The sequence below is a fragment of the Megascapheus bottae genome, chromosome 2 (assembly GCF_031878675.1).
Source record: "Megascapheus bottae isolate mThoBot1 chromosome 2, mThoBot2.hap1, whole genome shotgun sequence".
NCBI lineage: Eukaryota > Metazoa > Chordata > Mammalia > Rodentia > Geomyidae > Megascapheus > Megascapheus bottae.
In genome coordinates, this window is record NC_143510.1 from 46896500 (window position 1) to 46909501 (window position 13002).

Genomic DNA, 13002 nt, shown 5'->3' on the forward strand with positions numbered 1-13002 from the left:
CCCCGACAGACGGAGGTTGCAGAGGGGTCCCGGCGGGCGCCGGAGCCCGGAGCCTCGAGCCTCCTTGCAAGAGAAGCTGGGAACCACCGGCAGGGCGGGGGTACGAAGAACACCGCTGTTGCGGGGCCGGGAGCCCGAGCTTCGTGGGCGGCGAGGGCGCGAGGGGCCGCGCGCCATGCTCCGGGCCCCGACGGCGCGGACGCCCCCTCGAGCGCCGGCGGCCGGTCGGGCCTGCGAGCCCAGGCTGGGCACTGGTGCCCCCCGACAGCTGCGCTAGGGGGCGCGGGGCCCGGCGGGGGGCGGCCTAGGCGGGCGCCCTCCCCCGGCGCTGAGTCCCCGCGCCCCGGAGGGATGGGGTGGACTGCCTGGGCCGCCTAAGATGCCGGCCATGAGGGGGCTCCTGGCTCCGCAGAACACCTTCCTGGACACCATCGCCACGCGCTTCGACGGCACGCGTGAGTCAGACCCTGGCCCCCTTACCCTGGGAAAGGAGTCCCCACCAGCCCTGGAACCCCAACAGCTCGGCGTCCACGCGTCCTCACCTTTCCCCTCCCTTCCTCGCACTCCTGGGGCTGGGACCACGGTCTCCTTCCAGGCAGGCGGCCTTTCCCCCACCCCCGAAGACTTCAGGGTCAACACCGCCCCTGGCGAGGAGACTGGGCTAGAAGGAGATGTCCCTGGGTGAAGGGCCGGCGGCGGGGGATGCTCTCTGTTCCCGGGGGTGTGAACCGGGACCTCAGCAATCTGACCCACCCCTTCCTCCTATCTGGCACAGTTGCTAGGACTGTCCCCTTGAACCGGCCTGGAGGTGGGGGAGAAGGGAGGGGGAGGCGGCTGAACTGTGTTCACCAGTGCTCACCGACAGCGCAGAGACCTCAAAAAATAAATAAATAAATAAAATACAGATTTAGAAAAGAGGTTTTTGCAAAGGAAGATAGAGTAGGCGGGACTCAGGAGAATACCATGTGTCCAAGCCCTCCTCTCAGTCTAAACACACCCGTCATGGGGAGCCTAACCAGCCCCAGAGAAGATGAGCTTAGGGACCCCCCCCACTACCAAGACTGAGGAAGTTTGAAGAAGGTGACTGGAGCATATGCATCCTCGTCTTCTGGGGCTTAGAACACAATGAAAGAATGAAAACTGGGCTTCTTTCTTCTCTCCCTCCCTAATAGCCCTGGTGGGCTTCACAGCTACCTAGTGTCCTCTAGGGTTTTGGGTTCATGATAGAGGATGGAAGTCTGTCACTGAGTTATCCTCTTCGGGCTCCTCCATCTGCTTTGCTAGCAGTGCTTGGTGTTTACAGCCTGCTGATTCAGCCCCCCCCCCCCCCCCCCATACATGTCTGGCTCCAGGTTCTGGTGTTCAGTCCCCACTGCTTCTTGATTACATTCGCTGGTTCCTGAGCCATCAGCCAGCTAAGGTACAAACACAGAAGACAGGATGGACAGTGGCCTGGGTTATCTCCCAGTCGAGCTGGTTACCTGGCTGGCAGATGAGCCTGGGAGAAGTAGGGTGAGCTGAAATGAACCTAGAGTAGGTGGTACAGCCCTTTGGGCATCCCTGGACCCATCCATTACCCAAGCTACTTAGGACACAGTCCTAGGGCACAATGCCCATGCAGGGCTGTACTCATTGGTATGCATTCACATAGCTGATGCATTCCTAAGTGTGTAGTTAGGGCACTAACACACAGGGGATGTGCCCACCCCTAAACAACTGCCCAACATATCCCAGTAGTCCTGGGGTTTGTGAAACTCACCCTTTGGCTGTAGGGACCCTACCCTTTAGGAAGGGAAGGTGCCTCATACATGCCTCATTTGAAAGGTGCTCTCTTGCAGACAGTAACTTCGTACTGGGCAACGCCCAGGTGGCGGGGCTCTTCCCTGTGGTCTACTGCTCTGATGGCTTCTGTGACCTCACGGGCTTCTCCCGGGCTGAGGTCATGCAGCGGGGCTGTGCCTGTTCTTTCCTCTATGGGCCAGACACCAGTGAGCTGGTCCGCCAACAGATCCGAAAGGCTTTGGATGAACACAAAGAATTCAAGGCTGAACTGATCCTGTACCGGAAAAGTGGTGAGGGGCCACCTCATAGGCTTGATTCACCTTTACTGTGTTACCCCAACTAGGCACACATCCCATTCACTGTCCTCCTTTCCTTCGCATCTGCCCATGCAAACACATCCACTCTCCATCCTCTTTCTCTCCATTTGCTCTCTAAGACCCTTCCTGTCTGTCTTCCTCACCCTAGCTTCAGCCTCCATTCAGTTTTCCACATCCATCAGAAAACCATCCATTGGTCCTCATCTCAACAGCACATCTATCCTTTATATCAAGCTCTGGCCTCCATGGATCCAGGCTGATGCCTCTCCCCCTAAAACCCTTCCCCTGCTGTGTCTTTCTCAGGATGTTAGTGGAGTGAGGGCTTGCACCTTAGGCGGGGCTGAGATTGAGAGTGTACTGAGTATATCTTTGTGCCTAGGGCTTCCATTCTGGTGTCTTCTGGATGTGATACCCATAAAGAATGAGAAGGGGGAGGTGGCCCTCTTCTTGGTCTCTCATAAGGACATCACCGAAACCAAGAACCGAGGTGGGCCCGACAAATGGAAGGAGACAGGTGGGTGCGTGTGGGTGTTGGTCTAGTTGCTGTAGCTGGGTATTGGGTACCTCAGGCCTGGGCAAAGCTGTGGCACCCAGTCTGGACTGGAGTCTCTCTCCCCTGTGATGCTCATTGAGTCCTACTCTGGCTGTCTGAGTTGCCCATGCTGCTCTGTCTCTGTATGCCCAGGAGTAGGAATCTTTTTTAACATGGTATGGTCAAGACAAAGTTGAAATTTCCAAGATAACTTGCCAAGCTGAGTACTGGTGGCTCATTTTGTGATCCTAGCTACTCAGGAGGCTGAGATCTGAGGATTGAATTTCAAAGCCAGCAGGAAAGTCCATGAGATTCTTATCTCCAATTAATCACACCAGAAAAACTAGAAGTGGAGCTGTGGTTCAAGTGGTAGAACATTAGCCTTGAGCACAAAACCTCAGAGACAGCATCTAGGCCCTAAGTTTAAGCCCCAGGACCTGCACCAAAATAAATAAATAAATAAATAAGCAAACTCCACAGTGCTGTGGAACAGCCTTCCCCACCGTTTAGTAAGACTAAGCACAGATGTATGTGGCTTCTTATCTCCATGGTATATCTAACTGGGAAAAGCCCTCTTTTAAATTATTATAGTCTTTCTCCTCTGTATCCTCCAAGGGTTAGAATAGGTCTCTGAACAGGTTACAGAGCTGTTGTCAGCTCCAATGCTTCTTTGCTTTCTAAAGATTCTGGGGGTACTCTCCCTATCTGTTCCCACAAGGTTAGTCTTCAGTATCTCCCTTCAATCCTTGCACCTGAATCCTGGGCTCCTTCCCTGAGCTCCCATACTTCTGGGTATGGTAATGGAGGAAAGCCCAGGGCTTTATGCATGCAAGGTGAGCACTCTACCACTAGGCTATGCTCCTGGCCCGCTGAGCTCCCATACTTATCCTTCTAGTAGCTCTCTATCCCTTTCCTGGGCCCCTCCTCCACAGACTCTGCTCCAGATCCTTCTTGATAGGTATCTTCACTTGCCTAGCCAGGTCCAAATGCTCTCCTCTTGAAAGCAGACTTGGCAGTGTGTTTATAAGCGCCTCATAAGATTGCCCATTGCTTTGGATGGCAAGTTGACCAGTAAGGAATGCCTAAAACCTCAACTCTAAACAGACAAAATGGTCAGTGAACCAGAATGGCTGATTTTATGGGACAGCAACTAGTGTTCTACATCTGAGCTCCTACCCTTTCTCTTCATGGGCCTGTCTTTTACAGGTGGTGGCCGGCGCCGATACAGTCGCGCAGGAGCCAAAGGTTTTAATGCCAACCGGCGGCGGAGCCGGGCTGTGCTCTACCACCTGTCTGGTCACTTGCAGAAGCAGCCCAAGGGCAAGCACAAGCTCAATAAGGTGGATTGAGCACCAGGGTGTGTGTTTGGGTTTGGGGGCAGGTGAAGGTAGATGGGGAAAGAAACCAAATTCACAGGCCCTACCGACATTCAGGGTGAGCCTGAAGGTGAGGGAATATCAGGGAATGACATCTGATCCATCACAGTCTTGGACTGGATGGGTTTTGGTTCAATACTGGCTTCCCCCTAAGGCCAGCTATTTGACTTCAGCTAAGCCATTTGATTTGCCTAGTCCTCAGTTTGCCGATCTTTGAAATGGGGTCTCTAATGCCTATGTCAGGGGTTGTTTGGGAGTGCACAGAGAGAAAGGAAAAGGATGCCCATCTTGCTTGGTGTCTAAACTCAACTTCTACCAACACCCTTTTCCTCTCTGCCTGGACTGGCCATGTTTCCCTCAGGGAGTGTTTGGAGAGAAGCCAAACTTACCGGAGTACAAAGTTGCTGCTATCCGGAAGTCACCCTTTATCCTGCTGCACTGTGGGGCACTGAGAGCCACCTGGGATGGCTTCATCCTACTTGCCACACTCTATGTGGCTGTCACCGTGCCCTACAGTGTGTGTGTGAGCACAGCCCGGGAGCCCAGTGCGGCGCGGGGGCCACCCAGTGTCTGTGACCTTGCCGTGGAGGTCCTTTTCATTCTTGGTACGTGTGTTCTGTTCGGTATCTTCTCCCCACCCCATCCCAGGTACCCTGATTTTTTTTCTTTTTTTGTGGGTCATGGGGCTTGAACATGGCCTGGGTGCTGTCTCTGAGCTCTTCAGCTCAAGGCTACTGCCCTGCCTTTGAGCCAAGCCTCACTTCCCATTTTCTAAAGGTTAATTGGAGGTAAGAGTCTCTGGTCCTTTTGTGCCTGGGCTGGCTTTGAATCTTGGTCCTCAGATCTCAGCCTCCTGAGTAGCGAAGATTACAGGCGTGAGCCACTGCACCCGGCACCCTTGGGCTTTGATGGGGGGGGGGCCATCTATATGACTTTAGTACCCTGCAGTGCCTCCTGTTAGTGACCCATGAACTTTAAAATCAGACTTCAATTCCAAACATGTCTCTGCTTCCAGTGTGTTATAAGACCCTGGTCATAGCTTCTACAAGCCTCAGTTTCTCCTTCTGTAAAAGTAGGCATAGCAATATGTGCCTGCTAGAGTTACTGGGACAATTCAGGTCATGTGTGTAAAGGGCCTGTGATAGGGCTAAGAACTGATCAAAAGCTGGGCACTGGTGGCTCACACCTAGCTATTTAGGAGGCTGAGAGCTGAGGATCTCCGTTTGTAGCCATCCAGGACAGGAAAGTCCATGAGATACTTACTTAACTACCAAGAAACGGTAGAGCTATGGATCCAGTGATAGAGTACCAGTCTTGAGCAAAAAGGAGACAGTGCCGAGGCCTCGCCTTCAAGCCCCAAACACACACACACACACACACACACACACACACACACACTGACACTGAGCAGGTTCTTATGGTAAAGATCTGCTTATCCACCTGGATTTTCCACAGATATTGTGCTGAATTTCCGCACCACATTTGTATCTAAATCGGGCCAGGTGATATTTGCCCCCAAGTCCATTTGTCTCCACTATGTCACCACCTGGTTCCTGCTGGATGTCATCGCAGCGCTGCCCTTTGACCTGCTACATGCCTTCAAAGTCAATGTGGTCAGTATTGCCAGGCCAGGTGGGTGGGCTTCGGGTTGGTTCTCACACACAGAGCTGGCCTGAGATAACCTCCCTTCCCTCCATCTCAGTATTTTGGGGCCCACCTGCTGAAGACCGTGCGCCTGCTGCGCCTGCTGCGCCTGCTACCCAGGCTCGACCGGTACTCTCAGTACAGCGCTGTGGTACTGACCCTGCTCATGGCTGTATTTGCCCTGCTCGCCCACTGGGTGGCCTGCGTCTGGTTCTACATCGGCCAACGGGAGATTGAGAGCAGTGAATCAGAGCTGCCAGAAATTGGTACTGAGGGCAGGGGGTGGGAGCTTCCATGCCAGAGGAGCATGCCATGCCAGTGTCAGACAAGGGGTGTGCACGTGTGTCTGATGGCTACCACTATATGGTGACTGCTGTGGAGACAGCTTGATGGGCTTCCTGGGGAGTCCTCTTGGTGATCCGACCTTTCTCACATTCCTTGAGCTCTGGCTGTGAAGGACAGGCCTGAAGCTGCAGCATTCACAGCTTCCTCTGATGCCACTTTCTCTCAAGCTTGTCTCCTACTGCTCTGGCTTCCCAAGCCTCACTCTTGTCTCCTGGGACCCGCATCAATCTCCTTAGAGCATCTGCATCCACTTCCTCCTTGAGTGGAAAAGGCAGCCTTTTCTGCATCGCTAGCATCTTTCCTCTCCTTCATTTCACCTCCACTGCTACAGCTCCTCCCTCTCTGCTCACCACCCACTCAGCCTTAACTCCTGCTAAGAGGGCTTCCACCCCCACCTCTCCACCCAAAATGTCTCCGGAAGGTTATGATGACCTTCTGGGGCCAAACTTTGGTTCTTGGTGAAGTTGCTATAGCACCCGAACATCCCAGCCACATTCCTGTTGCCATGTGAGGTGTAGCCTCAGGCTGAGCTCAAGGAGGTCCCAGGGACTCCTGAAGGTTTTCCTTCTCATCTGTCTTTGTCCCTGGCCAGCCCACCAAGATATACTATAGAAATGTCTCTATACTATAGAAATGTCTCCTGCCAGGCTCGGTGGCTCACACCTAATTCTAGCTACTCAGGAGGTTGCGATCTGAGGGCCATGGTTCAAAGCCACTCAGGCACTAAAGAACCTGAGACTTTTTTTTTTAACCAGTCCTGGGCTTGAGCTCAGGGCATGAGCACTGTCCTTGGACTTTCTCAAGGCTAGAACTCTACCACTTCAGCACCAGCACCATTTCAGGCTTTTTTCTATGTATGTGGTACAGAGGAATCAAACCTGCGTCTTCATGCATGCTAGGCAAGCACTCTACCACTAGGCCAAAGTCCTGGCCCCTAGAAAGTGAGATTTATCTCCAATTAATCATTAGAAAATGGGAAATGGGACTGTAGCTCAAGGAGTAGGGCTGTAGCCTTGAGCTGAAGAGCTCAGGGACAGTGCCTAGGCCCAGACTTCAAGCCCGTGACCGACCCCCACCCAACCCCCCAAAAAAGAAAAGAAATGCCTCTACTTGCCTCCTTTCCCTTATCAGAAGCATCTTGTTCTAGCCATTTCCATGCTCTTCTGTGCTCTGTCAGCTTAATAGTAACTGACAGTTTCCACCTACTCAAGTGGCCTCAGTTGGGGTCTGCTTCTTGGTGGGGTCAATCTTGGGAACTCATTCTGATCAGTTCCCCCAGAAGACCAAGGCTCCTGTGAATCCTTTCCCCTTGCCACATGCCCAGAGCCTGGAAGATGCTCAGAGGACACACTTGGCTATTCCCCCGAGAGCTCTACTTGCTGAGCATGTGGAAACCTGGGCACTCCCACGATGTTGGCTCCTTGTCACCTGTCCTTCCCAGAGGGAGTCTGTAGAGGAGACCACTGGGGGACAGCACATTTCCTGACCTCATCTTTGCCCCTTCCAAGCTTCTCTGGCATACCTAATGTTCAGGTTAGACCTCACCCCCTACAATAGGCACAGACACTGGCTCTTGAGTTTACAAGGTTTCTTTGTTCCCACCATTGCACGGGTGTGTTGATCTGATTGGCAAGAGTATCTCTAGGACACAGTATCAAATGCCTTCCCAGCTACTTGGGAAGCTGAGGCAGGAAAGTTCAAGGCCAGCCTAGGAGACTTTGGGAGACCTAGTTTCAAAATAAAAGATGCCCACGATATAGCTTAGTGGTAAGAGTACTTGCTTGGCCCTGGACTTTTTTTTTTTTTGGTCAGTTGTGGGGCTTGAACTCAGGGCCTGGATGCTGTTCCTGAGCTTTTTTGCCCAAGGCTAATGCACTATGATTTAGATCCACAGTGCCACTTCTGGTTTTCTAGTGACATTGGAGACAAGAATCTCACAGATTTTTCTACCCCAGCTGGCTTTAAACCATGATCCTCAGGTCTCAGCCTCCTGAGTAGTTAGGATTACTGGTACTCAGTGGCTGAATGATTCCTGATCATTCTGTCACTCTTCACCCCTGAGTTCCAGAGTACTGTTTGGAGCTACTACCAGTCCACATACAGAGTTTCTGGGCCCTTCATATCATATGCCCTTTTCGCCTGTAGGGACACTGTCCCGTACCACAGTTGGGTTGCTATCAAAGCCCAGCCTCCTTTGAGTCCAGGCCTTTGTGGGGAGGTGAGGTTGGGAGTGGGTGCTGCCTGCCAGCTCTGTCTGCTAGGAGGCATCTCTATGTGCTTCCTTGCCTTGGTCCTTGATTCCACTGCCTATGGCGTGAGTTCCTTACCTAATTATTGTCCGCTTAGATCAGTGGAGAGGGGCTGAGTGTTCCAATATACTATACTAAAAGAGACAGCTCTGTGAAAACCTGCGGCTTCCCCAACAGCTCTGGTTAGCCTGACTCTTCTTATGCAGGGGCTCCATTCTGGCATTAGCTCCAAGGTTCTTAGGTCTCATGGCCAAGACTGAAAGAAGAGAAACCCCTGCCACCCTCCTCTCTATCTCATCATTTTCTACCATTACACTCCCCACCTCGGGTATTTTATGAAAGTTTCTTCCAAATTCGGCTCATTGCCTTTTCCTGCTCAGGAATGATCCTCTCTTGTTTTCTCTGTATCAAAACCCTTTTTCTCCCTTGAGACCAAGCAAGTTTGTCTCCTTTGGCAGAAGTCCTTTAACCCTTCAGCTCTGGCCGAGAGCACTTAGGTTCCAGCCCCCTGTGTGGCACTTCTGGAACTTTTGTAGCTTTTGACCTATAGGGGTCAAATGTTCTTCTGCATTGGGGTCTACGGGAAGCTCCTGGCTTAGTGGGGTGGATGAGAGCAGGGGTGTGGGGAACACAAGACATAGCAGAAGGTATATGGGGGATAACAGAAGGTATATGAGGGGGTATGTGTGGCGCAGGGGTCTCCCTCAGCCTGCGGCATTTCCCCTCTGTTCCAATCTGTCCTCTCTTCCTCTTTTGATGGGTCCTACCCGTCAGGTCTAGGGACCTTCCACAGCCTGTGTGCAAGTGCTTTCCCCCCCGCCCCCGTGTCCATGTTCAAGTTCCTCGAGACATCGTGTCTCCCAAATGTTCATAGGCCTTTTCAGTGTGAGAGGCCATGGCCGCGTCTGTCGAATGCTCACATGTGTGTCGTTGGTTTCTTGATTGTACCGGGCACTCCTCTACCACATCTGTGTGTGCTCCCATTCTCGTGAGTGTACTGAACAGAGATTGGATGGTTTGTGTGGATGTGGGGATGGTTGAGGCTGAACAGGGTGAAAGGGAGAGGCTTGCAAGAGCAGGTGACTTTATTCATCCAGACATAGGGGTCAGTGTATGGCAGAATACAGCCAGTACCATCCTCCTCTCCAATCTCTTTTTCCCTCTACTATCCCATACTTCTGGCTCATTCCAGAGATTAGTGTCTGAAATTAGGAAGGGCGCTGTCTCATTGTTCCATCTGCAGCACAAGGAAGGCTGAGCTGGGGAGGCAGCTTCTCTGTGCTTGTCCTGCGGATAGGAATGCGTTGGGCTGGCTGGGGAGGAGGGGATGTGATAAGAAGGCATCTTCATGCCTCCCACCCTTAGGATGCTTGCACCCTTAGAGCAGCCATCTTGCCCTGTCTGAAGCCTGCCTCTTTCCCGCTCCCCAGGCTGGCTGCAGGAATTGGCTCGACGACTGGAGACCCCCTATTACCTGGTGGGCCGGAGCTCTACTGCAGGGAACAGCTCTGGGCAGAGTGACAACTGCAGTAGCAGCAGCACAGAGGTCAATGGGACAAGTCTGGAGCTCCTGGGTGGCCCATCGCTGCGTAGCGCCTACATCACCTCCCTCTACTTCGCACTGAGCAGCCTCACCAGTGTGGGCTTCGGCAATGTGTCTGCCAACACAGACACTGAGAAGATCTTCTCCATTTGCACCATGCTCATTGGTGGTGAGGCAGAGTGGGGCGGGGCTTTAAGGACCTTTTCTAGCCTATAGACCCAGGCTCTCTTCCCTTCCCACCTTCCTTGAAACAAATGATTTTCCCTGGGCTGGGAGAGACACCTGGCTACACAGGGCTCAAGTGCCCTGCCTAGAAATGTGAGGGGAAAGAGGAAGCAGAGGACAGGTGTGTTCAGAATGGCACCAGGATTTGCCAAGCCAGAGTCGTGTGTGTGTGTGTGTGTGTGTGTGTGTGTGTGTACGCGCGTGTGCGTGCGTGTATCCTATGACTTGAACTCCAGGCCTGGATGCTGTCTCTGAGCCTCTTTGCTCAAAGATGGTACTCTACCACTTGACACACAGCTCTGCTTATGGCTGTTTGGAAAGTTAATTGGAGATAAGAATCTCATAGGCCAGGCTGGCCTGGAATCTTGATCCTCAGGCCTCAGCCTCCTGAGTTAGTTAGGACTTACAGGCGTGAGCCACTGACGCCTGGCACCAAGCCAGTTTCTAAAAGGCCCGTAGGTGACCTTCTTGCCATCCTCCCTAGCCCTGATGCACGCTGTAGTATTTGGGAACGTGACGGCCATCATCCAGCGCATGTACGCCCGCCGCTTTCTGTACCACAGCCGCACCCGTGACCTGCGCGACTACATCCGCATCCATCGCATCCCTAAGCCCCTCAAGCAGCGCATGCTGGAGTACTTCCAGGCCACATGGGCAGTGAACAATGGCATCGACACCACTGAGGTGTGCTGGGGCCTCCTGGCACTTCCACCTTTGCTCTCTGGAAGGGTTCATACTTAGCTGAAAAGATCAGGAGTGGGGTAGTGGAGGAAAGCAGTTTTGGCTCCCTGCTTCCATCTCTCTGGTAGAACAGCAGCAGGGGTCAGGGTCTGTGAGCTCTATCGGTGCTCCCCGATGTGTGAGCCTGAAGCATGGAGGAGGAAAAGGGCAGTTCAAGGAGACTAAAGGACTGTGAGGGATATTGAGGCAGGCCCCCCTGGGGGCCTTCAGCCTGTACCAACTGACGTACAGAAGGCTGTGGGGCTCTCCTTGCTCCTGAAGCTGGCCAGGGTATAGACAGGACTGGCTGGAGGGGTTTGCTCTTCTGCCATCCACAACTCTCCCTGCCTGCTTACCTGCAGCTGCTGCAGAGCCTCCCAGATGAGCTTCGTGCAGACATCGCCATGCACCTGCACAAGGAGGTCTTGCAGTTGCCACTGTTTGAGGCTGCAAGCCGAGGCTGCCTGCGGGCACTGTCCCTAGCTCTGCGGCCTGCTTTCTGCACACCTGGCGAGTACCTCATCCACCAAGGCGATGCTCTCCAGGCCCTCTACTTTGTTTGCTCTGGCTCCATGGAGGTGCTCAAGGGCGGCACTGTGCTTGCCATTCTAGGTTCGTGTGGGTCATAGAGGGCACAAGGGCTCGTGTATGGATGGGGGACATGCCTCTGATTAGCAGAATGTTGAAGACAGTCTTAAGAGAACTCAGTGTATGAGGGGGGCAATAGAAGCAATACTCCCTGTGAAGATGGAAATCACAGGGTGCTGGTGGCTCATGCCTGAAATCCTAGGTATTCAGGAGGCTGAGATCTGAAGAACATAGTTCAAAATGGGAAGGAAAGTTTGTGACACTCTTACCTCCATAAAACTACCAAAAAAAAAAAGAGGAACTGGTGCGGTGGTTCAAGTTGTAGAGTTCAGGGACACCACCTAGGCTTAGAGTTCAAGCTCTATGACTGACAAAAAAAACAAAACAAAAGAAAAAAAAAGAGCTGGGGCAGGGGTGGAGTTTAGCCTAGTGGTAGAGTGCTTGCCTAGTATGCACACAAGCCCAGGTTCAATTCCTCAGTACCACATACATAGAAAAAAAGCTAGAAATGGCATGGTGGCTCAGATTAATTTTTTGCTTATTTTTATTTTTTTTGCCTGTTCTGGGTCTTAAACTCCAAGCATGGGTGCTGACCTTGAACTTCTTTTGCTCAAGGCTAGTGCTCTACCACTTAAACCACAGCTCCACTTCCAGCTTTTTCTGTGATTAATTAATTGGAAATAAGAGTCTCAGCTTTGGGGCCGGGAGTTTGGCCTAGAGGTTGAAGTGCTTGCCTAGCATGCATGAAGACCCGGGTTCGATTCCTCGGTACTACATACATTAAAAAAAAAAAAGCCAGAAGTGGTGCTGAGGCTCAAGTGGTAGAGCTCTAGCCTTGAGAAAGTCCAAGGACAGTGCTCAGGCCCTGAGCTCAAGCCCAGGACTGGCAAAAAAAAAAAAAAAAAAAAAAAAAGAGTCTCAGCTTTGAACAACTATCCTCAGATCTCAGCCTCCTTGGTAGCTAGGATTACATGTATGGGCCATGGGTGCTAAGCCAAAATCAAAATCAAATTTTGAGGTCTCCTATAGATACTACAGTGAAAAAAAGTTGAGATGGTGCCTGAGAGATTGACTAACTTAATTGATAGACTATTTTTTTCTTTTTTTTTTTTTTGGTCAGTTGTAGGACTTGAACTCTGGGTCTTGGCACTGTCCCTGAACTCTTCAGCTCAAGGCTACATCTCTACACCTTGAGCCACAGCACCACTTTGACAGACTATTTTTTTAAGATTTTATTAACATTGATTTTTTTACATCATATTTCAAATGTCATGTTTAACAAGTATTCAAGAAGGGAATCTCTATATACAATCACTGGCACATAGATTTTAGAACATAATTAAAATTAAGCTGAGGGTTTGTATGTCATAGATACATATCAATCTATATGACATTATGTCTGTAGAGTATATAGCTCATCATAGATTTTTATGTCTCTGTAGTTATGTTTATATCTCCAAAACCATGTCCATAACCTTGGGTACCCGAATATTGAGTCCTCGCTCTTGTACTGTTTGGATCTAATATCCACATATTAAGGATACCATGTGCCTTTTGTTCCTTTGGTCTTGACTTATCTCATTCAACATGATTCACTCTAATTTCATCCACTTCCCAGCGAATGCCATTATTTTATCTTGTCTGTTGGCTATGTAGAATTCCATTGTATATATATTCCACA

The 13002-nt window shown here is 51.5% G+C and overlaps 1 protein-coding gene across 5 annotated transcripts in view; it reads left to right on the plus strand.

Moving 5' to 3' along the window:
- Window positions 1-13002, plus strand: part of Kcnh3 (potassium voltage-gated channel subfamily H member 3) — an 18622-nt gene continuing 5620 nt past the window's right edge. For 3 of the 5 annotated variants that reach the window (XM_090325269.1, XM_090325287.1, XM_090325300.1), the window contains exons 1-10: window positions 1-455; window positions 1839-2072; window positions 2479-2613; window positions 3838-3971; window positions 4369-4612; window positions 5463-5620; window positions 5710-5917; window positions 9676-9957; window positions 10498-10697; window positions 11096-11345. In XM_090325269.1, coding sequence (XP_090181395.1) covers window positions 380-455; window positions 1839-2072; window positions 2479-2613; window positions 3838-3971; window positions 4369-4612; window positions 5463-5620; window positions 5710-5917; window positions 9676-9957; window positions 10498-10697; window positions 11096-11345 — 1921 coding nt within the window. In that variant the 5' untranslated portion in view covers window positions 1-379. The remainder of the gene's footprint in view (window positions 456-1838; window positions 2073-2478; window positions 2614-3837; window positions 3972-4368; window positions 4613-5462; window positions 5621-5709; window positions 5918-9675; window positions 9958-10497; window positions 10698-11095; window positions 11346-13002) is intronic. The other 2 variants (XM_090325279.1, XM_090325293.1) reach the window with 2 other exon arrangements.